This window comes from Lipophrys pholis (assembly GCF_963383615.2).
Source record: "Lipophrys pholis genome assembly, chromosome: 22".
In the NCBI taxonomy this organism is placed as follows: domain Eukaryota; kingdom Metazoa; phylum Chordata; class Actinopteri; order Blenniiformes; family Blenniidae; genus Lipophrys; species Lipophrys pholis.
Genome location: NC_137644.1, coordinates 12,542,553 through 12,569,853, shown reverse-complemented (window position 1 = coordinate 12,569,853; position 27,301 = coordinate 12,542,553). Strand labels below are relative to the sequence as shown.

The following is a 27,301-nucleotide window of genomic DNA, read 5'->3' as shown; positions in this document are numbered from 1 at the left end:
GTTTAATGTGAAAATGCATAATTTTTTGTGCCGTGGTTGCCTTGGCTTTGCATTTACACGGCAACGTTTTGTTCCACTTTGGGAGCTGTTTTCAAAAAGTTTTCAGTGGCTCGAGCTCAGTTGTTGTGTGTAAATTAAGCCTAAAGTACAACGTCTTAATTGTCTCATTTAAAAAATAAAAATAAAAGCTTGGAGACTTACCGACGAGGATGAAGCATTGATTTCCAATCCTCATAAACACATATTTGAGACAAGTGGGAGTTGGGACATGTGGTCAGAACCATCTTAGCAGTATTTGAGGAATGGCACCATTCAACGTGCACTCAGACAGCTGTTTCCAAGTTGCTCTATTGTATCAAAATCTGAGCAGATAACCATCAGGCGTCTTCATGTACTCGTTGATATTCTCTGCTCGCTCTTTCCTCGGCCGACCCCTCTTTTGTTTTTCTTCAATTGTCTTTAACAGGACGACCTTCCAGTCAAGCTTTTTGCAGCCACAGAGGAAAATTGTTAATATCATAGACTTGTACAGTTTGACTTTCATTCAGGAGCCGGCATGTCGGCTTCGCCAAATAATGTTGAGTTTGACAACAGTGACTCTTGATGTGAGGCAAATACTTTAAGATTACTCAGTAGCATGACGAGGAACAAAAGGAACATGTTTAATAACACTTATTATATTATTAGAGAGTTTGTCTTCATGAATATGTTTCATGATCGCGCAAAAACCTCAATATGCTCATAATATACGTATATTTGGACTTTCTGGCCAATCAAGTGTAATCTCTTAGCGCAAGCTCGCTATTTTGCACATTTCATGGAGAATCTTCATCAAACTGGCAAATAGTCTCAAAAAAATTAAGACGGGTCCACAAATTTGCCACACATGTTCCTCAATATAAATTTGTCAGGACTCCAGTGTATACAGTTCATTTAACATTTAGGCAACTGTGAGAAATGTCTGCGCACAATAGCTGAAAGTCGATATTGAATGTTTGTGATCGACAGGCCCTGGGACACGGAGGTGACTCTGAACTGGAAACTCCTGCCCGGCCACAGTAACGCCTCCAAAGCACGGTTTGCCTTGCAAACCATTAATGGAAGTGAAAGCATGCAACGAAGAAGCCATGTATGAACGCAGTCTAGAAACGCTGCAGTCTCCTCTGGGTCAAAGCTCATTTAAAATGACCTGAAGCAAAATGGAAATCGGTTCTGTGGTCAGAATAATCTCTCTCTATAGAAGTGGCACCATCATGCTTTGTTATCAGTTGATGGTTCAAAAGCCTCTATTTTTGATTGTATATGGTTGCTTTTGTGCCTATGGCTCGAAGCAAACCTGCACATCTGGAAAGGCATCATCAGTAAATAGGTTTTAGAGCAACATTGCTGCCATCCAGAGACATACACAAACACATAACATTCAAAACATTCACGTCAATGCTATTCAATGGTAAACAGAGATAGAAAGATCTTTTATTCTACCAAATGCAGAACAAGCAAATATGTCTTATCTTTACAATCAGGTACCCTGTCTTAGGTTCTACAGGAAATAACTGTTTGAAATTTTGAAATCAGTGCATTAAGACACGCTTTTATACATCCCACCATTTATGCACTACTTTTCTCACAAATTTGAATACCCTCATAGTTTTGAAAGGATACATTTGAAGGATGAAGTTTCCTTTTGTGTACAAATGCCGGATGTCAGAGAGTTGAGCCTCTGCGGCACGCACAAAGTCAAATCAGTTACATTTTGACAATATTTCCCACGAAACCAAGCCGGAGACATCTCCCTCATCAGAAAGATTTACTTATTTCAAAGTTGATTTACCACCGAGCGAAATAACAGACAGAATATGAAATTTGACCTCTGAGGTTTGGCTCTTTTGACACCTGTTTTTCACCATGGGAATCAAAGCGGTAATTGCTTTTGAGGGGTCCCTGATCCATTTACACCACATGCTGTCTTCCAAAGCCGGAAACATGATTTGTATTTGATACATGTCCTCTTTTCATCCTCTTTAATGTCTGAACAGTCTTTGTGATGATGTTTATTTGGGCTTCTTTGGAGTTTGGGCCCTCGGGGTGGGAAGATTGATTTACAAGACCGCGTTCTTCTTTTATGTTGCAATCTGCACACTTCTGCGCATCCATTTTTAATCAATTTTTGTGTCACATGTTTCATAAAGATTTAGGAATTTAAATGAACTTTCCAATACGTCTCACCTTAAAATAACAATGTAAGAATAAGCAATCAATCCTTTGTCCTGTGGAGTTGCGGCACCCTCTTGTTTCACAGTGTACACACACTCAGCGGCCAACCAAACACACACAAGTGAATCAGACACTATAAACACTTGAATTGCAATCCAATATCCTCTTTGTTTTTCCTCCACTTTGGATCTTGAATGTGGAGGTGTGCTTTCCAATTATCCTTCACTGAAACATGAATGCCAAACCCCGAAACGAATATTCTTAAACAAATAAATAAATAAATAAAAAGGAGAATTTGTCTTCTGGCTTCAGGGGATTCACTCAGACTACATCTGAGGAAATGGATTTGAGAGCAGAGGACGAAAAGGGACCAATCAAATGTACCGGCTCTTTCAGGGTGGGCGTACAGTCGCACGGCCACTGGCAGTCAAAACAAGAAGCGCCCGCTGGAATTTCGCAAAACATCTCATTTTCTCATTTGTTTGTGTCAGAGCCCTTTCCAGCACATTTATCAAGGCAGGCGTCGGCTGTATTTCTGCACCCTGCTTTTCCCATTCTTCCATATTTTCTCTTTCTCCTCCTCGGATGATGCTGAAATCAATGTCAAGTGTGTGTGTTCGTTTTCTTTCTTTCTTTCTTTTTTTTTTTTTGTGCCCTCGCTCGCCATGCAAAGAGCAAACTGCTCCAGTGTGTGAGGGATCGAGTGTTGACAGTTTGCAAAACACACATTCCAGTCAGGTCGCACCCACATGCTTATGTTTTCCTGAAAATGGTAATTTTTCCTTTTGTTCCTTTTGTTTTTTGATGGTGCTTCTATAAAGGACACTCTGCTCCACACCCAGGCAGAGGGTCTCTCTCTCCCGCTTTAATATGGGCTGATTTATCCTCTCGCAGCACAAGGACGATCGCCTCCTCAGGCTGTGAATCATTCTTTCCAGCTGACTCTAATCACCCGCTAATTAATAGTTGATGCGCAGCCTTACGAAAACACAACTGCTATTAACCTGTACATGCTATTGATTTAGCCTTGCTTTAGGTGCCTGTAGCCGATTCATCAGGGGACAGTGAAGTGTCGGGTCAAGCAGAGGCTCGGATATTTAAGGAAACAAAAGTTAACATTCAGACTGACTTTGGGGAAAGATCTGTAAAGTCGCTAATAGATTGCACAGAGATATGGAAATTTGTTTTTAGGAGATTTCTTTGTTGTAGCAATGCTTTTTTGGGAATGCTTAGGGGTAAACCATTTATCTTTTAAATAGAGCCACGTTTTCAATGAAAAACTCATTCTTTTTGAATACCCCCCCCCCCCCCCCCCCCCCCCCCCCCCCACACGAGAAGCTCAAAGCAAAAAATAGGTCTTTACCAGGTGCAGAGAAGATTTGGAAATTGTGTCTAAGCCAACATGCTCATAGTCTACTTATCCTGAAAGACATGTCAACATCTGAAAGAGAAATAAAGTGAAGACACAATTTTACCTTTTGGCAAGCTTTGTTTACATGTACAGTATATTGTTTGGACTGTGTCAGTGTAACATTGAATTTATTGTTTATTCGACATTCTTTGACACACAATCTATGCTTTGCACCACATTTTTTTTTTTGTTGGAAGGGACCCGATCTGCTTGAATGCAGTATGTCAAGTTCATCTGCAGTCAGTTTGAATGTAAATGCATGCCATTAACACCTTCCAGGAAGGATCCAAAATAGAGAACACTTTACAAATGATTAGCTGTGTTGCAAGAATTTATCTACACATTTTCTTAAACCATGCATTCATTTAAAGTCCTGGAAATAATATTTTTACTAAGTTGTATTCACAATCTTAATATTAAAGTCTCTTTATTCCACTCCGAAGGTTGCAGATTGGACAACGCTGACAACGTACACATGGCATGTATGCATCCTTTCTGAAACACACACTAGACAATCAGTTATCCAGAAGAACCCATGGAGACACTGATTGCACATTTTGTGACAATGCTACAGCCATAGAATTAAACAGAATCAAGAAATGCACTAAACCAATTCAGCAAGGCCTTGTATTTTAAATGACTGGCAGACAATATAACTTTGTTTTAATAGCGGGGTGATTTCAAACGGCATATTACAATTATACTTAAATAATAGTGTTGTTCATTTTCTGAGTGATACATCTGGTGTTTAGCATGAGCAATCATGATATCAGATAAATCAACACTGCAGCTATTTGACAACCTCATCTACAGCTTTTCATCAGAAGGCTTTTTCTTCACGGCTGCTACTCTTCTTTTTTTTTCTTTTTCTTTTTCTGCTGCCTTCATCTGCTCGGTTACATTAATGAGATTTCAGAAGATGACACGAGCAGTTAAGGGGCAAGGAAAAGGGAGAGAGAAAAAAAAACAAAAACCCAAAACAACAAAAGCCCAAATGAAACCATCTCCCTTACGACGAATGCTTTACAGCTCACAGAGGCCTCGGAATTAAGCGTGATGCAAACACGGCAAATTGAATCAATTTGCCTCCTCTAAATAGATGTGATGCGAAGAGCCTGAGCGCTCAAATGAATAAGAAAGAATTTCTGGGTTTAATGATGTTGTTTTTGTTTGTGCATCTCTTTCCCTCCGCTTGATGAAGGCTCCAGAAGATCGAGGCGTAAAGAGGAAGAACGATACGCGATAACAAGGCGGCATGATGTCTCACGCTTTGTGCCGCAACCACTGGGAATGAAGAGTCAGGCTGCGGAGGAGCACGGGAACCGAATCAGGTGGTGAGTGAAGCATATTAAACTGATAAGTGGCCATGTGGAAAATGGCAAGAGCCAAATGTGCAGGCAAACACAACAAAATCTTGAACTGTGTGTGTGTGTGTGTGTTTGTACATGTTTCGTGGCATACTTGCTTATAGTTGACATGGGGGCAGGATTTAGGACCTGCATGAGTCTCCATCCACTTTGTGAAGGTCAAAAAAATCTCCAACTCGCTATCAGAAGATAAAATTGGGAGCAAATACTTCTACATGAAGAACGAATGAGGACTATCGAGCTCTATCTTTTGGTTAAGTTCACTAAATCGACATAGATGTATTTGATTTCACTTTAAAATTCATTCAATGAGGTCAAAGGAGGATTTAACGTCAGAAAGTGTGTATAGTTTTGTCATCAAAATGCATGCATGAGCTTATCAAGAGTGAAGAAAACAGGGTTAGAGAAGTGGACTTGATGTGTGCTGGTTCAAATCCCACAGCTGACAGATTGAAATGCAGCAGTACGTTTATCACTTTAAATATACTTGGAATCTTGTTCTAACATGGTTGAAATCACTTTCCACACACATTTCACTTGTGATTTCTGGATATTGTCTCAAGGACAGGGAAGAATTAGTATGAGCAGATTTAGATCATTAACAGAAACCAGGGAATGGGATGTAACTGCAAATTGTTTCTGTCGTTTTTAATGAAAAATCCAAAAGAATATTAATACCGATATATATTGGCATCAAAAGACCTGCTCTTAGAACTGCATGTAAAGTAAATCCCATGAAGACAAATGACATGTATGTTAGAAAACTACAGTGATCCACTGTAAATGTGTCGGGTATGAAAGTAGCTGTGATTTCACTTGCACTTTCAAAGTAAACATTTTCTTGTCTTTGATGATGCTTTTCATTGCCTTTGGATCCCAACTACTATAAATGAATAGATAGATACGCAATCAATCTGAGTGATATTAAGCATCAGATCAAATATGCCACCTGTGATCTTTCAGGTATTTCTGTGATACATAGGAGGATTTTGAACTACGACTGTTTGCTGTGTTTTGTTCGATCTCTTCCGGTAAAACCAAACGAAGAGTATTTACCCGTCACATCCCTGGCAAATAGAACATTGAGTGCAGTGACTGCATATCGAGTCTGTGAATAGTTGAAAAAAAAAAAAAAAAAGTATGAATGCTGGTCCTAGCCCTGCAGACACACACACACACACACACACACACGCACACACACGCGCACACAAATGTGAGAAATTGTGTTAGGCAGAATGTCTCACATGCATAGATACAGCCAGACTTCCGGGGGACGTTCCTCAGTGACAAGCCTGTCATCCTTGTTGACATATTGATCAAGAGTAGCCTCCCTTTTGTGCAGACGGTCTGCAACACTTAATGATCAGCGTGGAACAAAGCTTCTAGCGGTGCGGACACATTGACAGGCTGTGATTAAATCAGCAACGGTGGCAGCATTGTTGACGACAATGATGATAACACCGAGGGCACTTATCAAAGGGAAGGGCCGCTGTAGCCGCGTGTACTCTGAAGCAGACGCTCATGGATGCTGATGGAGGGAATTAATTTTTGCAAAAAAAACCAAAAAAAAAAAAAAAACAAGCATTTATCATCAAACTGAGCGGTACCCTATTACAGAATTCTCATGAATAATTGTTTCCCTGCGTTATGTTTTGCCTGTCAGTCAGAAGTGCCTGGCGTTGGGTGTAATACATCTGAATTAGGCGCCTGGTGGCACTCCGTCACGTAGGCCCCGTCGTAAGCCGTTAAATACATAAATCGGGTTTAAATGAACACACACACCACTTGTCTTGCCTAGTTTGCAGAGTAATTCATCTTCCAACTGCATGATTCTGTTATGCAGTCAAATTGACAAGTAATCCATTGCTGGTGTCCTTGTTGTCAACATTAAGGTCATTTGTGATTGTTGCATTGAGTGAACAGACTTGCGGCTCTGCAACGCCTCACAGGGGGTGATGGGAAATACGCCAGGCGAGGGTATCACTGGATGGTATGAGTGATCTGAAGCTGAGGCATGACAACCTGCTCAGACACACCAAGCACGCCTTGTTACTGGATTGTTTGAGAAATCGCTTCAAACACTCCGCAGTTTGACGTCATTCCTTTTCCCCCAACAAAGACATTCCCCGGCTTCTTTTCATAAAGGCAAATTTTGTTTCATCCGAGGCCTCATTGGTACAGCGACCGAAAGGTAGTAGCCTGTGTAATACCTGCCAGGGGACGACGCGAGTAGTGTAGTGCACATCTTTGAAACGAGTGTGCTCAGGCTTTAAATGGATTACGGCTCATTATCCCCAATTACTTTTCAGAATAAGCCGGGAAATAGAGAGAAATCCTGACATGGTGGTTTGTTAAAAACTGCTTTCAGGAAACCTTCACAAAAGGTACTGTGCAGAGTTATAAAAAGATCCTGTTTTTCTTAATTAATACACTTGAGAGGGTTTTTTCTTTTTTTTTGAGGAGGAGGAGCAGCAGCAGGCTGGTCATGTTTCGAGGTCGAGATAAGCAGTCGCGATCGTCTTGCTAATAAAACTCTACAGTTTATTTAACAGAAGCCAGAAATGTATATCATTGCCTCCTGTTTACTCAGGCTTTAATTCTTGTTTTATCTTTGAACACCCGTCTTTGTATATTGCTTTGAATACACCTTTCTCCAGTTCCTTTATATGCATCGCAGCACATTTGTGGATTTGTTATGTTGCAAAGTTTAGTGCCGATCAGGTGAATCTTTTTTATTTTTTTTTGAACTCCTACAAAGAGTTTGCAGTCAGCTCTAATCTGCAAACAGCCATCGAGCTGGGAGCCTCTTGCAGATCTTGTTAGGCACAGAGGTTGTGAGCACACAGATAGAAAGGCTGTACTCTCAAATGCACCTGAGCAGCAACATCTTGTGTTGTCTCCGAGTGTTTTGGGTGAACCTAAAATAACTGCTACCGCGCCGCTCGGCTGCCAGAAAGATCCGACTTTATGACGAGCTCGTTGGCTGGTTTAGAAACCCAACGTCTCCCGTAAGCGGTGAGTGTTGTGTTTTTGTCTGGATTCTCTGGAATTCCTCCGCTGCTGCTGCAAACCTTCAGTTTTCAGGTTTTTATTTGAGCAAACTGCTTGTGGACCAGCAGTGTCACTTTCAATAGTGAAGAAAATAAAAAAAGGCTCGTGTTTCTGCTAACTTTGTCATATTCTATTGTTTAAATGTTTTGCCTGAATGGACCATGTTAACATTAAGTATTATGTTATGTTATTGGAAAATATTTTCATCCTCAAAATTTTACCAACATTTGTTTTTACATCAGTTAGGCATAATCCCAGGAATTGTAGAGGTAGTTATCGTCATTTGTAATGGGCTGACATCCTGAAGTGAATAACTATCTATTACATGATAAAATACAAAAGAAATGATAAACCTAAACGTTATAAACTGATAGTTCAGAAGGAAAAGGCTGACAATGCATCTAGATATTACCTCAAATATAATCCACGGCCCAAAACTTAGTAGTGTTTATGATGCACACATGTGATGCTGAGAATGGAAAATATATACGATATGTTGCATAAGTTGTAATTAAGGTCAGATTTTATATTTAGAAACAAATCAGAAGCAATTTGCCCAAGATTTTTTGAAAGCCACTAAACAAATGCCAGGTTTATGTTACAAATTGCCAAAGAAGTCAAATACAGACATTGATTTAATGTTTAAGTTCCTTCTGCAAGGATGAAAATGGGGCTTCAGGCTGCGACCAGCAACCCAGTGAGGCTGATGCCAAATTACAGGCCCTTGTTACAGCTGAGTGTTTACCCATGCTTACAGATTCTTTGTGTCACTCCACTGAAATTGCAGTATGCAGGAGCTCACCTGACACTGCAGGCTGATTAGAGCACCACAGCTGCAGCCAATTCAAAATTCATTATCAAACATGAGAATGCCAAGGTTGTATCGCCGCTGTCCTGCCAACATGTCTTCAGCAAGACAATTCAGAAAGAGCCGAAACTGGTTGACGGCACGTGGTCAGCGAATGCATGAACATCCACTATACATCCACTATATTTTCCCCGAGGACTGCATATCAAACACCAGCTGTTGCACACGCCTCACATAAAGACTCGGGTACTGTAGCGAGCACATTCTCGACACGATGAGGTCACGAGAAACGCCAAGAGACGGCGGCGGTGCCCACCAGCAAGCCCCCAGAGCGCAGGCTCTCAGCCGCGCGGTCTGTCTCGTTGCTCCAGTAACCCAGCCCGACTCAAATATATCCAATGATTCTACCCAAGTTATTTCACAAAGTCCCTCTGGCTCTGAGTTTGGATCTCTTTCTGGTTAGCAGCGGAGCCGGCGTTGCAAACTGACATTTTCAAAAGCATTTGCAATGCAAATAAAAGCAGCGATCCAACTTTTCAGTGGTGCTATACTCAACTAGCACAACAACCCAGGGAATCTTTGTTTGGTAGATCATTTTTTTTTTGTCACAACAATGTTTCTGGCTACAAAGTTGAGAATGTGGAGAGCCTGTTGACTTCCCCACTGCAGTGTGTGGCCACCATGAGTTCCTCCTGCATACTGATGCCAGTGGTTCACTGTCTGTGAGGTGAAAGGAAGAAATTGCCAATATTTTTTCTTCAGATTTCAATCCACCAAATAAGAATCAATGTTTTTTAATTTTTTTTTTATTTTGATGTACACAATTAACATTCAGCTCTGCTGCTCATCCTACAAATGCATATCATGCACACACACACACACACACATCTGTACTTTCAGGTTGTTGTTTTTTTACTCACTTCTATTAGAGATAATTTTTTCAGAAATATTTTCATTTCCTAACAAGGGGGATGACAGAAATTGTATGTTCATTCACCTTTATCCTCACCATAGTTTTCTGTGGGAATTGCTTTTTTTTTCTGATTCAAAAAGCTGCTAAAAATCATTAAGCAAATGTTTATTATTCATTCTTAAAAAAAAAAAAAGAAAAAAAGTCAAGGAAAACATCTGCTTCATCATTATCATCCATCTGCCTTGGCCGTTTCTCTCTCAGCTCCCTTGTACGACTCCTCTTCTTAACCCGCAGCATGCAATAACTGTCATCTGCCACGCCAATGAGCCATGTTGTAAAACTGCCGGTCTTTATATTTATCTAGGCTAATCTCAAAGCCGTCATAGCGGCCATTACAAAGGGAAATGATGCTGTAGCTGGCGAGGCATGTGGAGGAGGGATGAGGAGATGGAGTGGGAGGGCACTCCTCCGGATGCCATTTGGAAAACCCCTCACCTTCACGAGGCCGAGCCGCTGGACCGTGGACGCTCGGCGGATGCTGGTGACATGGTGTGATAAATAAGGGCTAGACAATGTTAATCCCGTTCTGCTAGTCGGCCCGCCGTAAAAGAAGTAAAGCACATTGCTTACATGTCATGTTGGATTGCACTCGAAAGGGCCTCAAGCGATTTTCATCATTGCGGGTTTACAGTAGCGCTCTCTAGCTCTGCCTGTCTCGTCGTGGTCTGGCTGTCAGGCTCCCCGGCTGACAGCTGATGGCCATGGCATGAGCCAAGAAAACTCCTGGGAGGAGAGGCGATGTCTTATACAATATGATGTGCCGCTTAGCCACGGAGTCGCTCCCACTGCCCGCCGCGCCGCTTCAGAGGGACCGCTCAGCTGTTTCAAGTGGATCCGTGCGAATCTTAAAGCCACCACGTCCAATGTTCAGTGAGCTTGCATACATTTACACGGTTGCTCCATTGTAATGCCACAGTGGGAATAATGAGCAATCAGCAGGTGCTTTTGTCCACCTCTATGCCGCACCATTATGCATTTGTTAACATTTTCGAAGAGTAATCTCAAGGGCTCCCTGCGGTTGTTCCTTTAAAGACTCCAAAGTTCTTTCCAAGTTCTAAAAGTCAAAAAGTGTCTGTATTTCCTGTTATCTCATTAAAAGGAGGACACGGTCCAATGCAACAAAGCTATTGACGGGAACAATTGATTGAACTCGGGCAAGTGACTTAAGACTGAAATTTAAGGTTTCCTCCGACAGTCTCTCTGCTGTCTGCTCGCAGTCAACACAGCGCATCTCCGCCCCAGCTGCGAATCTCGCCCTCCCAACGCTAATATTTACCCCTCTAATAAAAGTCATTGTTGTGCGCCGCGCTCTAAATCAGGGGGCCGCTTCTGTCTGTGGTGACAGAGGAGAATATGAAGCATCTCTCACAGTGATGGAGAGCTCCTGAGGCTTTTATTAGCTCGGTGGATATAGACAGCCCCCATCACGTTCTGCTGTACGAATCCAACTGTGCAGGAAGCTGTAATGCAATCTGTTTTTGGCACTCTTTACCATTAAGCCAATTAGCTATTTCAGACAAATAATCATTAACACTCATTGCTATTTCAGATGAGGGATGATTTCACATGCTGATATGTATATTTGAAAGCAATATACTTTTAGCTCGTAGTGGAAGGCAAATCATCATCTCTGGCTCCTGCAGTGGCACCTCTCTAGAGTGCAAAAGAATAGGTGGGCAATTTATCATCTTAAGGGCATTTGAAATCATTCAGGCAGTTGATTTTATAGCACAAAAGCAGACACAAAGGACCCATAAAAGTGTACTTTTTATTTGTTGTATTTAAATACAACAAGTCTCTTTGCGTTTAACCTAATGATGGTATATCAAGAGGCTGAAGTTGAGAACGTAATTCATGAATTAAAAGACAACCATATATAACTGTGAATGTAAAAACACTGATGGAGTGACTCCAAGCCAAAATCTATTTCTCTTATTTACATTTGAGGGAAATCCATAGTCCTGAGTGGCCATATCAAAAGGTTGCATCAGAGCCATGTGTTCTAATAATTCCTTTTCAATGCAATTCTTTTAATTTATTAAATAACATGTTACATGGTGTTGATAAGCGACTGCTTCTGTTCTGACTGTATTCTATTTGAATGTTTTCAATGATTTGAATCAATCAAACTGTAATATTCCAACACAGCAAAGGAAATTAAAGCAACAGCAGAAAGCATGTAAAAATATCAAATAAACTGAAAAAAGCAGCTCTATTGCATGCATCAAATACATTTTTTTTTTTAATAGTAAATTCAATGATTTACCAATAATAGGCCATTTAATGTAAACCAAATCCCATTGTGGTCCCCTATTTGCCTATTCGGAGCACGTAAAGTTAAAATGATCCACTCCATGCTGTTCATTATAACCCAGATACATGTGAGAAATGTATATGCCAGTAAATTGATAAGAGAAATGTGATGAAAGCAGAGCTAATTATCACTTTCTTTGTCTCTCCGTTGTGGTTGACGCTGACGACTCAAACTCTGTATCAGTCCGGAGGAGCAATCAGATGAAGGTGGTCACGTGTTTGACATCTGTTGACTCCCTTTCTACCGCTCTGCCTGCTTAGAAAGTGCAGACAGTACAGTGGACACATGACACTGGTCCCGAGTAAAGTACGACATAAAAATAAAAAAGTCATATTTTGGTTTGTTTTAATTTGACATAGGAAAGTGATACTGTTAATGCAGATATGACTGGATTCATTTCTACAATGAGTTTTGGTGGATTTAATTTCCCGCTTAACAATTTCTTAAATGTTAACGACAGGATGTAAATAAGCATGTAGATTTTCAGGAAAACTAATTGTGATTAAATATGATTTTCTTATAAGTTGCAGTATATTTTCAAGTATTTTTAATGGGTAACCAAACAACTAGCACAACATAACAAGGTTCTTTCTCAAAGGACAACAAGAGCCACGTTGATGTATACCAACAACATAAAGGCTTTTTTTGGCATTTATTTGACATTTTAAAAGAACATTTAACACATGAAGGAAACCAGCCCGACATGACAATGTATATTTAATTCCTCTTTAAAAATGTATTCCGTATGAAGTACCCACATTCCTGTGTTAAACATCCTGTGCACTGTTTTCCCTGAGATTCAGCGGCGCCGTTTAAAGGAAGACGGTTTGCACCACGGCGCTATGCACAGAGGAGGTCATCGCGGCGCGGCGTACATCTGGGTGCGAGCGGCGTGTGAGACGGAGGTCAGCGAGTTAAAACGGGGAGACGGCGCGCGGCGTGAAAATGTGGGGTAATCTTTCACGGCCTTGTGCTAATGCGGCTTTCCAAGCAGAGGGAGAAGACAGAGAGAGATGTACAGTAGCCAGCAGTGAGGAGTAGCGGCTGCCAAATGCACCGAGGGCTAGACGAAGACGAGCCCTTGCCATCTGGGCAGCTCGAGGCGAGGCTGAAAACAACTCCCGCTCCATCACTGGGCTCTCCGGCTCACATTCACACATCATTTTTATAATTTTTTCTTTTTTTTTTTTTTTTCCATCTCTCCTTTTTTTTTTCCTCTCATCACATTGCTCTGTCCTGTCTTGACCTCCCGTGTCTTTCTCAGGCTCTCTCCTCGCCTACTGGCAGTATATTCCCACCTCCTCCTCCTCCTCCTCTCTTTCCCTCTCAAGGATTTATCACTCTTAATTATCTTAACTATCCTGCTTCATACTCGGCTTGTATCTAGCATATTTAATCTTGGATTCAGCAGGGCTATTAGTTACACTCAACATGCAGAGGCTAATTGATTTAAGGAAGCAGGATTTGCTTGTTGGTGCTGATGGGTTTAACTAAAAGCTAATAAAGGAGGATGGAGAACAGAAATAAGGATGGCTATCACTGAAAGAAAACACCCATGAGGACGCCGTTTTTTTCTCTCTTTTTTTTTTTTTGCTGTAAAGTTTGGATTTCTTTCTTATGCTTTGATGTCCACATCAGTTTGTTTCGACTTTGCACGCGCTCAGGGAGGGAGGAGGGGAGCGGCGCATGGCATGGAAATGGGATTCATAGCAGTTTTAATGGCTTGCAGTCGTTTTTTTATGGTTCTAAAGTTTTTTTTTTTCTCCCTTACCCTGATTTACATGGGATAACTGTGGCTAGGGTAAATATTTTTGGTTGGTGGGGGAGTGGGACGGCGAAACAGATGTCTGTTTAAATGTCATGTTTGTCGTCGAGGCTGTGCTGACATTTTAGTCCCAGACTTTCACCTCACGGATTTGTTCACTGTGAGTCATTACCAGAATCAGGTTGAGTCAGAGCTGTTGTGGTGAATAAATATGATCTAATTGATAGCTGACCTCTCACATTAATGAGCAAACCGGACCCATACCAACGCACGCAACTGGGGTTTAACTATGTTTGCGTACTCGGATCATTCCATCTATGTTTGTTTTGTATATTTAACGTTCCTTCTGTCTGTGTGTGCGTGTGTTTCCTGCTGCATATGCAGTTAGGGCAGCTGGTGGCCACGGGTATTGATAATGGCATTGGGGACACTCAGCTTCTTGTCTTATTAATCACACCAGCCTGAGCAGTGACCTTTCTCCGAGCCCACTGCTTTGGGCCGAGCCAGATCCCCAGCCTCCGCCTCCCCACGGGAGAAGCGGGCTGACATCACTCACCCCGTGTCCGCTAATGTCAGCCCCTAGCCTGGCCGCAGTGGCTCACCGGCCCTGCCTCGCGCCCCGGACGCAGCCCTGGATGACAGAGACATTGATCACTCAGGAAGCTGGGGTTGGCTTAGGGTGGTCGGGCGGTGCGGATGGGGTTTGAGGTATTTGTGTGTATGTGTGTGTGTGTGTGTGTGGGTGTGTGGGTGATTGTGTGCGTGCGAGTGTGAGGCTGTGTGTGGAAGAGTTGTTGGTACACCACTGATTGAGACTGGTGAGCCTAATTAGACTTCACATCTGGGCCTAATGAGCAAATCAAGACCCATCATTGATCAAGGATCAACTGGCCTTGAGCTGTTCTATGATTGGTTAAAAGCTGCACAAGGGCTGCAAATTGCTGGGTAAAGTATGCTAGACAATACTCATCATCTATTTTACTGCTTTAATGTGAATCTGCATTTTAAATGCAGACTTAGATGGATGGGCCAAATGTAAATGTCTAAAGCTGCTCGTGGGTTTGGGGCATGTTCAAGTGAACTTTTGCTATATTAAGGACTAATAGTCTGCACATGTTAAAAAGAGGTTGTACATCATGTCCTAATTATCAAACCGGTTTTGCTCTGAGTGACACTTGAAATGGAATCAAAGAAATGTGCTCAGTATCATCTGCTGTCACATACGTTCGTGTTGTCGCAATCTTCCCCAAATGAGGAGTAAATCACTAATGTTGTTTCTGCAGCATGCATTAAACTGCCTTGCCCCAAAGTATAAAAAAAAACCTAAAACAAAACAGCAAAAATATTCATTAAACTTGTAGGCAAAATGTATCCAAGAAGATCTAAGCAACAAATCACCTGCTTACTTTATCAAAGCCAGTAAGGAAGACCAGAATTACACATCTGATATCAAACCCAGTTGCCTGTGGGTGAAGGCTATAGGAGAAAATTGTAAAAAAAAAAAAAAATGTTGAGCCAGTAAATGAAGAAAGACACATCAGAAAGGGAGAAATAACTAATAGTGTAAAAAGAAACAATGTATATCATCAGTAATTAGCCTTAAGTAGCACATTATTTCATATATATCCTTGTCACATATCCATACCAACAACATATTTGTGTTAAAGCGTTGATGGAATCACAACAGTACAGCGAAGGAGATCATGATTCATAAAGTAAATAAGTAATGCCTTGTTTTTAAGCTTTGAATTCCAGTACCGGTTGAATTCCGTGTCAAATTGTCAGTTTTATACCAAAACCTGCAAAGTTTGATCCGATCATACTGTCAAAACAACGGGGTTACATCTTCCTCCTGCTACATTTCTTTGTATTTTGCTTTAGTTTTTATTTATTTATTTTTCCCCCAAACCAACATGGTGGAATCGTGTGTGTCGCTGTCTGGTCAATATATTCTTTTGTAAGTCTGCTTGTTGGCAGCTGTACCAGGCAGCGGGAGACGGAGGCCTCAGGGATTCCCACGGCATCCAGGAACATCCTGTCTGGCTGATGCAGCACCTGTTGTCAGGATGGAAGAGACATATGCACGAACACGAGCTGCAGCAACGGCGGGCGGATGTTGACTCTGGGATCCAACATTTGAATGTGATCAGCATTAAATGAATTTAGTGCATCTTCACGCACACTTTTGAGGCCACAAGCGTTGACGTTTGCGAAGGTAAATTGCTCTTAATGCTTTTGGCATTTCGTGCCATAGTGATGTTTTTTTTTTGCCTCTGGTCCACAAAAGCAATAGGGGGCGCCACTCATGTTGCAGTGTGTGTGACGCATGTTGGAGAAAGATAACTTTATTTTTACCTGATTTATGCATTGATGTCAGCACTGGTAATATTGTCAAGAGGGAACAGTTCGACCAACTCTGCAAGAAAAAGAAACAAACTGGGGGAGAAAAAAAAAAACCACGAAGAGAAAACACACACATTAAAGAAGACATCAAAGTGTGAGTGGATGCGGGTGCAGCAGCACAGGGGCACCAAATAATTTCATTCAAATTATTCAAGGATAAAAGGGTAAGAAGAAGACTGCAAATCAGCACTTATATTTGTGGAGCACGCTGTACGCCCGCTTTTCTGCGCAAGTTTCTATAAACATATTTCATAACAACCGCAGTTGGCACCTTGTTCTGGTCCGTTAATGAGCAGCGATGTCTTTTATTGTTGATTTGCTCCCCGGAGAACCGGTGAGTTCTGTTTTGTAGTAATGATTACCGAGGTTTCACCCCAATGACTTTGCCTTGTTTTGTTAATAAACTTTTTTTATTTATTTATTTATTTATTTTTCTTCCCGTGCAAATTTATGGCCAACCTCAGCAAACAGTGAGCAGCGGACAAAGGCTCATCATCCGTGAGCGGCTTGTCATCGGCTGATAATGGACCTCATTACTAAAATAAACACTTCTTTAAGTGGCGTCACACACGTGGACCCTTTGCGTGCATAAACTGTGTATCGGAAGGGATTTCACAGTGGGTATTATTAAGTCTTTTGACCTTTTGTTTACTGCTTTCCTTCAGTTGTGATGCATCTTTAAAGCCTTCACAATGGGGTATTTTTGGAAGTGTGTGCGCGCGCGTGTTCTTGTGAAAAAGCTTTAGTCCACTCTCAAAGGACAGGCAGCCCAATTGGGGCATGCGAGTGTGCGTGCGCGTCGGTGTGTCTTGTGTGGTCTGTTGTCTACTGGTGAGTGTTTAGAGAACAGATTTCTTTGACGTTGACGGCACCAAAGCAATACAGATTTGGCAATTAACCTTGATGTCACTGTAATTACCGAGTCACTTTAGTAAAATGAATTAATTTCCCAAAAGGACTCAGAAACAAAATTACCTCCTCTCTTCCTGAAGAGAGCCAATATGGCGTCTGATAATTAGGGGAGAAAAAGTGAGCCACTGCCATATTCCTGTCTCTCATTGTGTGTATTCTGTGTAATCTGCCACGGGGGGAAAGCCACTGATCTGCCTGCTGCTCCCATAACTTCCACCGGGTTCATGCTGTTGTGACTGTAACTTGTTCATTTTTTAGCTCACCACCTCTCTAGCTCCGCGCCTCCCCTCCCGCCGCCGCCGCCGGCCCCTCTCCCCGCCGCTTCATCCCCTGCCTTTTCTGGCTCGCTCTTCAACACATCCATGTTTGCCCTGTACATCCCGAGGTTCTCGTCATATAGCGGTTACTTTACGAGTTACAAGACACAACAAACAAGTGGCACCGACTCTCATTGTGTGTGCACAGGTGGCGACGAAGCGCCGACTTTCTGCGGTTCGCTTCCCATGGTCCTAATCTTTAGTCCCCTACTAAGAGCCGAGGTGTCTGTCAACGCTTTTCTGCCACTCCAATTAGTATGTAAATTTTTAATAACATGTTTGGGGCTTGGTGGGATTTCTCAGGTGGTGCCAAATAAGCGGTGGTTGCCTTTGCCAGGCTGCGAATGAGCACGTAGCGGGGTCAGAGCAAAGTGGATAAAACAAGTAATTGAAAACAGTGAGTGAATATCGTCATGCCTGGTCTCCAGTGAAGCATCAATCATGCGAGCGCATAATTACTGTACAACCTCACTGGATTTATAATTGATGTTTTGTGTAACAGTTTAGATAATTGTTTGATTATTAATTACTGATTATTAATTAATTCCACTTCATTTCATGACTGGTGGGAGTGGTGTTGGGAGTAAAATATTAAGGGTGAATCTTTCTTAAGATAACATCAGTTTTATTGTTTAAATAATTTTAAAAAGTTCATCTCTAGATCCCTATCTGAGCACGTAGACTCCAGAAAGGTTATGCGGGACCATCATCCATCATAGATATATCTATATATATATTGTTATTTTTTTTTCAATAATATAGTAAAATAAAAAAGTGTATGTATGCACTTTCTGAATTTTCCTCATAGACTGGTGGACAGACTGATCAATTGTAGTTGACAAGCCTTTGCATTTGCATGTTCTCCCTGTGCAAGCGCGGACTTTCTTCCAGCTCGCTCGTTTCCTCCCTCAGTGCAAAAAAAATATTCAAGGTTAATTGATGACTCTGAATTGTCTGTAGGTGTTAATGAGCAAATCCCACCCTTGGCCACGGCATCATAAACATGAATAGGTTAATAAGAGCAATCAAGTTTACCGGCAGAATAGTAGATGAGCAGAAGTCGGATACCAATTCTAGCCTGCGGCTGTCACCGTCTCAGGAGCATAAAAACACTAACAGTCATAAATAAAAGAAATAAGGAGCCATTAGATCAAGTGTGCAATAAAGTAGTGAGTATAATTCACAGTGTGCTTTGGCGAGAAAGCAGCAAAGTCCTCCCCGCTGACCACTTTAATATTTGCTTCGTATTTCAAACCAATCATATCAATACACCCAACGACCGGTGTGCAAAATTTGAAGCGTTTATCATCCTCACCCTTTGAGATATGGAGGTTTTAAAAAAACAAATCCACAAGAAAAAAAAAAAAAGTTTTGTGAACCCATTGATTTTGAAGATATCATCCTCGACTGTCGATTTTTGGAGGCATTCATTGTAATGGTACAGTGGTTGGCACTGTTGGATCATTACGAGAATGTCTCCAGTTGAAAAGTATGCTTTTAAAAGTTACTCTCTCTCTCTCTCTCTCTCTCTCTCGCTCTCTCTCTCTCTCTCTCTCTCTCTCTCTCTCTCTCTCTCTCTGTCCTGTGACGTACTGGGGGTACGTTGTCTTCACCCATAGTCAGATGGGATGTACCCGAGGCCCACCATGACCCTAATTTGGATATAGTTATATAGAAGATAAACAGATTGCAATTCGTCATGGTAACAAACAGTATATTCCAGAAGTGGGTGTAATACATTGGACACATTCAAAGCAAACACTGTCCCTCCAAAAAAAAAAAAAAAAAAGAAGGACATAATTAGTGGACTTTCTTTTATTTCATCAGAAAAACGGAAAAAAAAAAAAATCACACTTCACATTTAAAACTGTGCTGTCGCAATCAGACACTTTTCATTCCTGTGTTCTCTCAATATTTCTATTTGGCAGTTTGGACCCAGTAAACTACTTTAATAACACAAGAATCATACTTTTCCTGACAGTTTCCGCATTTCATCAGTGACAGTAGTTCCTGTAACTCTACAGTATGTCGGCCATATAAACAGTCAATACGCATTTCCTGTGCGCGCTTGTGTATTTCTAGGCGCAGCAGGAAGGCGGAAGCTGAATGTCAAGATTCATATTCACATCTGCCGTTGATCTGACATATTTGAATGCTTTGTAAATTGTTTGACGTCGGTAGATGTGTGTGTGCTACAGAGACGTATATCACATAGGACATTTTACAGTGATAATCAAGACTGCATATTTAAGACTGCAGTGAGTTTACAAGGATTTTACTTTTTTTTATGTCAGTTTTTGTACACATCACATTCACGTCTTGTGCTGAAGAACACATGCAACCGTGGTACTTCATGACCCAATCAACACCTGCAATTGAGCTGTCTGTCAAATGTAATGTTGGGTATCAGCTGCTTCATTAATGCTTTGCGAGAAGTGGTTCAGTCACAGCTGTATGGCCACTCTATCCAATTCTCTCCACTCCCATTCTCCTGATAAATCGATGCGATCTCTCTGCTTTTGATAGCACATTTGCATACATGCGTCGCAACTTTTGTTTTCAATACAGTGCTGTCGTAGGTAGTTCTCCTTCATCACTCCCAGTTTATATTCTACTGGGAGTTGGTAGTTGTTTAGTTGAAAGTCACCTATAATAGCAATCCAACTTCGTCGTCTATCCATACGAATGTCTGTGTGTTCTCCACTGTTAATGTTCAACATGTAATTTATAACAATGTGCAACACACTCCGAAGTTTGACAGCAATCCTCTTACAGCCATAGTTTGTCTATCACGTTGGTTTTGTTGTTCTAAGAATGTGTTTAGTTTTCAGTGTTAAAAGCAAAATCCCAACAGTAGGCAACTGCTTGAACAAAATGTTTGATTTTTCACAATGTGCGTTGGGCATAATATGACAACGGATGGAACACAGCCAGCGGGAAGAGTTGAGTCAATTAGGCGTGAATACAAACCTTCAGCCCGCATTTGAATAAAGGGAGGAAATGAGAATGTGCTAAGTGAGTCTTGACCAAAGTCATGGGCGACCCTTCCCCCAGATCCACATCATTAGCCGGCAGTTTTCCTCCTCCGGTTCTGAACCACTCTCGGATACGCCGCCTCGCCCTGGTGGCATGGACGGACTAATTGCTCTTGAAATTTTCCAAAGAGGATGAATAGTGTGTGTACGTACGGGAATGGGCGCATGTGGAGGGGGAAGCTTGTCGTATTTCCTCGCAACCGTGGCAGAGCTGGTCTCTTCTAATAGATTCAGTTGCCAGCAAGCTGCAGTGTGTGTGTGTGTGTGTCTGTCTGTGTGTGTGTGTGTGTGTCTGTTTGTGTGTGTGTGTGTGTGTGTGTGTGTGTCTACTGAGAGTTCACAGCATAGGGAGAGGTCAAAACAGAGACAGATGTCAGAACAGGCTCTCGGACAAGAACCCCCATCACAACCCTCTGATGTCGACGCCGCCTTCCCTGTGTGACTCAGGTCACTTCACAGTGTGGGAGTGTGTCCATGCACCTGATAGTGTGTGTGTGTCTGTGTGTGTGTCCCTCCCTCTGAGGCTGTGGCATGTTCAGGGACATTGAGCAGTGTATTGAGCACAGGAAAGGAGAAATGATGAAACAGCAGGACGGGACACGCGTGTGAATGGGTTTACATGTGGTGTATTCACATACATCAGGGAGTGTGTCACGGAGGTTGTGTAGTGTGACGATGTTTGGGTGTCCAATAAAGGTCAACCCCATTCTGACATTATCACTTGAGAGCTTTGGGGCCAGTTGCTCCTTATGTCTCAGTTTCAAGGTCACCCATGTAACATTTACATTCACAGTATGCCTATTTATTCCACAGGGTCACCGTGTCAGAGTCAGCCATGTATTTTTATAGGCTTTTGACTGTATTGCGAGCAGCGTACCAATACATCATCAGTACAACCTTCCTGTGCCTTACTGGAAAGTGAGGACAGAGTCAAAACTGTTAGCACAAGTCAAATTCTTACTTATTGTGTGAACTCGCTGCAGCACAGTGAAAAAAAAAAAAGAGTTTTGAGTGAAAATCAGTTGACATGTGCTGCTGTTTTTCATTAGAAAGTCTGTGTTTGTGGATTTCCATCCAGAATGAAGAGTGAAACCAAAACTATTTGGTTACCTTTAAGAAGGTTATATATGGGAAGATTATACAGGAGGCAGGAGGATGACCCCCAATTCCAGTCGCATTCGTCGTTCAACGCCAGACTTCTGGATGTTTCTAAACACTTTTTATTCTGTGTAGATAATTGTCTTTATATATAGTACCTAATGCTTTTAACTATGCAGCATCATTATATAATTAAACATTTTCTCCATTACACAAAATTGCAGTTCTGATGAAATATATGTAACTGCATTGTGCTTTGAAAACACCTCTTCGTAATATATCATAAAACATATTTTACAGAAGTTACAGTTCTCGTCTCATGGTGTGTTTTCATCCAAATGGCTCAGTTTCTTGTTTTTCTGTTGTTGTTTTTTGGTTGTTTTTTTTAATTTAGAGTTTTTCTTATGTGAAAGTGTTGGTGCTGGCATCCAAACCCTGAGTCGCCCAAACAAGCGGATCTGAAGCCTTTTGATAAAGGGTGCAAACAGAGCACAGACCACAGATGTCTAAACAAACCAAAAGCTGTCTCAGGTGTGGAAACTTGGCCTCGCTGCAAACAATCGGCGGTATAAACAACAGAGAAATGTTAACCACTGTTTTGAGTTTTTTTTCATGTACACCTCAGATGGTAAAAATACACATAAGGTTTATTCACCCAGTACATTGCATTGTTGATGCTTCAAAGCTTTATCCACCAGGATGCAATACAGTGTCCATTTATAGTCAGTGATTCGATGTTGGTAAGGCCAGTATGAGCATGAAATGTAAGTAGTAATAATTATATTTTTCTATATTTTCTTACAGGTATAGATCAAGGTCCTGAACACAGCAGTGTGAACAGGACATTGTTTTTGCATGAAAACAGAAAACTTTCATTGTGGTTTTGGTGCGCAACTTTTTGAAAACACCCCATCTCTGTGGAAATGAGAGAAAATCACACATTTTCTGAAGTGCTGCTGTAATAAAGCCTCCTTATGCATATGCTATACGCGACGAGATGGACAATAACAGCATATAGCAGCCTCCACAGTGTCCTGACTCCCAGTCCATTTTCTTCTAGTACTTGGTAGTTTTATACTTGAGTCACCGTAAAAGCAATCCAACTTCGTCTGTCCATACGAATGTCCGTGTACTCACCATTATTAATGTTTATAGAAAAAGAACCAACAGCACCCACTTGTGGCCCTCTGTGAAAACTGCAATGCTTTCATCGAAATGTCACCTTGTTTCTTGAGATGAAAACGGAAAACTTTAACCATTTCCGTGTCCACACGACGATGTTTCATGTAAAAACACTGTTTATGGCCGATCATTCACGCGGCGCAGCGTTTTAGGAGCCTGAAAACTGAGTCGTTTTGTGAACGGGTTCCACAGTGGCGAAATTAGAAAACGGACGGGGAGGACACACACAATCTGAAAACGATGTCATCACCCTACCTCTCAACCCAATAACAAAAACAACGATGGCGCATCTACATGCTCCAGATCATGCTGCAGATGCGACTGGTGCTATTTGGGTTTAATGAAGGCAATATGTCGGATTTGTTGATTTCTCCGTTTTTGCACGCTCCGTCTCTCCTCTCCATTTTTTGTTTATTTATGTAGCACGGTTACAGCGCCACCTATAGGCTTGGCACATGCACTACAACGTTTTGAGTAGTTTTCACGGTGTTGGCGCCAGTGTCATTACGTCTGTCATAATTATTATAGCCACAGGAGGCAGCGTTTGACTTCTTTCTCACAGCCGTCCCAAACCCGAGTTTGAGTTGGTATGACAGCATTGGAATGTGCAACATGAATATGAAACGAAGCTTTTATCATGTCATTTACATTGTTTTATTGCAACTGTAATGAACAAACACTCGATATAGTTCATTGTCCACCTTTAATGTCGCCCTTGAAAATAAATCACTGACGGGCTCATTTCACTTCCTCCTACACAACCCACTTGAAACATCTGCGAACATAGTTTCACCCTTGTGTAAATTACTATCAAAACAACATGTGGGTGAGATGGCATCAGAACCCGTTTCCCTGTTTAAATCGGAGTGATGTTCATTATTAATGGGGCTTGATAATGAATGTAAAATCTTCTTCCTGATTGTGCTCCCTTTGTTGAGGAACAAAGGCAGAATCAGTTGCAGAGAGGCTATTATCTCCAGCGTGCACTGCTCCAGCGTGTGCGATCAGCCAGTTGTCGCGTTAATCAGAACTGTTCAGGTCTTCAAGTTTTTCATTTTTTTTCCTCATCTCCTCATTTAAAGAACGTACACATACTATGCTGTTTACATTAACGTTTGACATCGCCACCGTTTGAAGGAGGCAGTGGTGACCTAGAGGTTAGAGAAGCAGACTTGGGATTCGAGAAACAGGATGGGTCAATGCAGGGAGAAAAAAAGAATTTCCCCAAGGAGATTAATAAAGTATGAATAGTTTAGATTATTAGTTATTCAGGGAGTTAATTTCAGATGGAGTTGAACCTGCATGGCACGTCCTTCTCCACAGCGATACAATTACACAGTGCAAAGATGCAAAGCAACCCAGCAGCAGCCACCGGAATGGAGGAACATGTGCATCGTACTGTGAAATACTAGGCGAGTCTGCAGTGCATTTTCCAACATTTTATGAGCAACAAGGCTGCACAGTTGACATAGAAGCCCAATTAATTTAGAAATGGAAAATTCAAATGCGTGTCACACAAGACTGCTGCAAACTGCATCGTAAAATCCACATCGGATGAGGTTTAACCGAACTGGGAGTCGTGGCATGCGACTGTCATGATTGTAATTGTTCCAGAATATTGATTTGTAGTTTCACTTTTGTGCACTTTCCGGATAGAGTTTATGTCAAGACTGTAGAAAAGCTGCAGTAAATGTGTTGAATATCTTACAGTGGGGATAACCCACCCAGCCAAAACATGCTTGAACACAAGCAGAAATATGAAATATTTCAGACCTTGCTAAAAACTACAGAAAATAAAAAAAAGACAGTATGACTCAAACCATCAATAGATTTTAAATACTACTTGGGCCACAGCCATTTTACATCAAATATGTTCATGAATACATTTCTGAGTTTCTTTAAATACTCATTAGATGTATTTATTATTAGCTTTTTTTTTTTTTTTTTGATTTTAAGGCTTTTGGAATGTGCCTCTATTTACCATTCATTTGGACAAACAACATTCAAATTTGTGCAACCTCCCCTCCCCTTCAAAACAAAAGCAAAAAAAAAGAAAAATTGTATTTCTGCATGGCAGTTTCACTTAAAAGCACCATCCCAAATGAGCTCCCACCACATGGGCAAATACGCCAGAGTTCATTTGAACCAGATAAAAGAGGGACTGACTGACGGATCACTTGAAAAAAGAAAACCGGCAGCAGAAACGTTGATGCTTCACAGAGAAGACCATTAAGAATAAAATCACATAAATTAAGCTCGAGGGAGCAGGTCATCAGAATTCTAGTTTTCCGTGAACTAAATCTGAAATGTTTTTTGTTTCCTTCACTGTAATTTCTCTTTAATCGGTTTGAAAGATTTTGTACAAAACACTGCGCAGCATGTGGTTGTACACACACACACACACCCACCCCCACACACACACACACACACACGAAAGTCGTCAGTTAAAATAACAAGCCTGCAAAGACTCACATCAGTCTGATTAACAAGGACAAATAGCAAATCTAAACAGTCCCCACGTGAACAAACATGGACAGAATGCGTTGTTTCAAAGCGAGAGGGCCCATGCATAATTAATTACTGTAAATAAAGGCTGCGACTCCAATTATATTTGCTAAAAGACAGATCAAATAGAAAATTTAATTTGTCAACCTGTCATATTCTGGCTCAAAACAGATAACGGATAAATACAGGTACTGACTGCAAAACTGAGCTTCCTGTCAAATTAATGTGTGTGTGTTGCAGTGCGCGCATATGTGCGTGTGTGTGCATGTCTTTAGTTTGTGTGTGTGCATGTCTTTAGTCTGTGTGTGTGCATGTCTTTAGTGTGTGCCTTTGGTGCTCTTGAGGGAGACAGATGGGGCAGACCTCCACCACCCCACACTACACTCTCTGCATGACTTCTCACCATATTCCATGGGTCGCTTTAGTGCCACACACACACACACACACACACACACACACACACACACACACACACACACACACACACACACACACACACCCTGGAGCTCATGTGACAACAACTACTGTTTCATTAATCATCTGTATGTGTAAATTAGGCATGAAAAAAAGAGTATTTGGAGCATAAAACCTTGGACATACTGTCCTTTGCTGTGTTCTGTTTTGATAAATTAGATGATGGAGTGAAGTTAACGAGCCGCTGTCCTCGATGTCTCTGCTCACACCAACCTGAATGACACCCGTGTGCTTATGTATATGTATATATATATATGTGCATTCGGTTTGCTCTTGATTAAGCTGAAATGTCACTTTTTCCTCACGTTTTCAAAAACAGCCACTGTATTAATGGTTTGCTTGCATGCTCGGCTGCTGCTAATGGAATGCACTTTTGAAAAAATAAAAAAATTACTATTTCTATATGCTGTACTCACATTTAATAGCCACAATTATTTATCTGTTTTGGCAGTCTTAAAAGACTTTTTGAATGCAGTGTCTTGCCCCAAAGATTAACAATTCACCAAGCGGCTTATTAGAGCAATTCATCAAATCAGCGGGCAGTGCTGATTAAATCAACTTGGTAATAAATGGAATGATCTAAAGCCTTCTGACGCCCAGAGTCCTCGCAGCCCACCTGCCCGATTAGGAAGCAATTTATCCCCCAGCTTTCCACTGAGCCCCGCTCTTTAATTGGGGAAAAATGTGAATGTCATTCTGTTTTGCCTGATGGCAGAAATTACGAGTCCTTGATGAATGATCTTTGGGAAACACTTTGGCCTCATGATGAGAAAAAGAAAAGAAAACAAACAACAAAAAAAAAGCCTTGTAACCCAGTGGCATTGGCAGGCCTGTTTCTTTTAAAGGGGTTAACCTACTCAAATTTACTGTGTATCTCTAAATAATTAATTTACCCCTCTCTTGACTGATTTATAATTCAAGAGCACGATATGGACTCCAGAGTCACTTCAGAAAAGTGATAAGTGCATATGCTTAGAAACAGAAGACACTGCTGTGCCTCCCATCCTTTTCCGTTCCCACACACAGGAATACGTGTTTCTCATGTGACTCTAATGTGCTGCACTCGTCTTCACGTCATAAAAGTGTTAAAGATTTGCCACCTTTTTTTTTTTTTTTTTAGTATCGGTATATTAGTATTTGCCCATTTGACTTTGAAGTTTCCCATCTTATATTTGGCTGTCAGACCATCACATTTCTAACAATAGAAAACCAAACATTCGGAGAAAACTGTTTTAAACCAATGATAACAATGCCCAAATAACACGAGCACAAAACGGGTACGACAAAAGTGACGCAAGCCTCAAGTCACTTCAGATCAGAACGTACAGAAACGATAGCAAGTAAATTCAGACGTGTGGGCAGGAAATTTACATATCAACCAACAGCCAGTTCCAAATTAACCAAGCCAGCACAAAGGCAACACTATTGCCAACAAGACACCAACAGAATATAATTGTTTCACTGAATCAACT

At 41.4% G+C, this 27,301-nt stretch overlaps 1 protein-coding gene across 2 annotated transcripts in view; it reads left to right on the top strand.

The window, feature by feature from the left end:
* The window catches only part of LOC308127407 (uncharacterized protein), a 246,529-nt gene that overhangs the window by 89,939 nt on the left and 129,289 nt on the right, over nucleotides 1–27,301 (top strand). For both annotated transcript variants that reach the window (XR_013936506.1, XM_080492436.1), the window contains one exon: nucleotides 4,827–4,959. Coding sequence is in view for 1 of the 2 variants with exons in the window: in XM_080492436.1 (XP_080348562.1) it covers nucleotides 4,827–4,959 (133 nt within the window). In the remaining variant the exon portion in view is untranslated. Of the gene's footprint in view, nucleotides 1–4,826; nucleotides 4,960–27,301 lie in introns of those variants that run through there.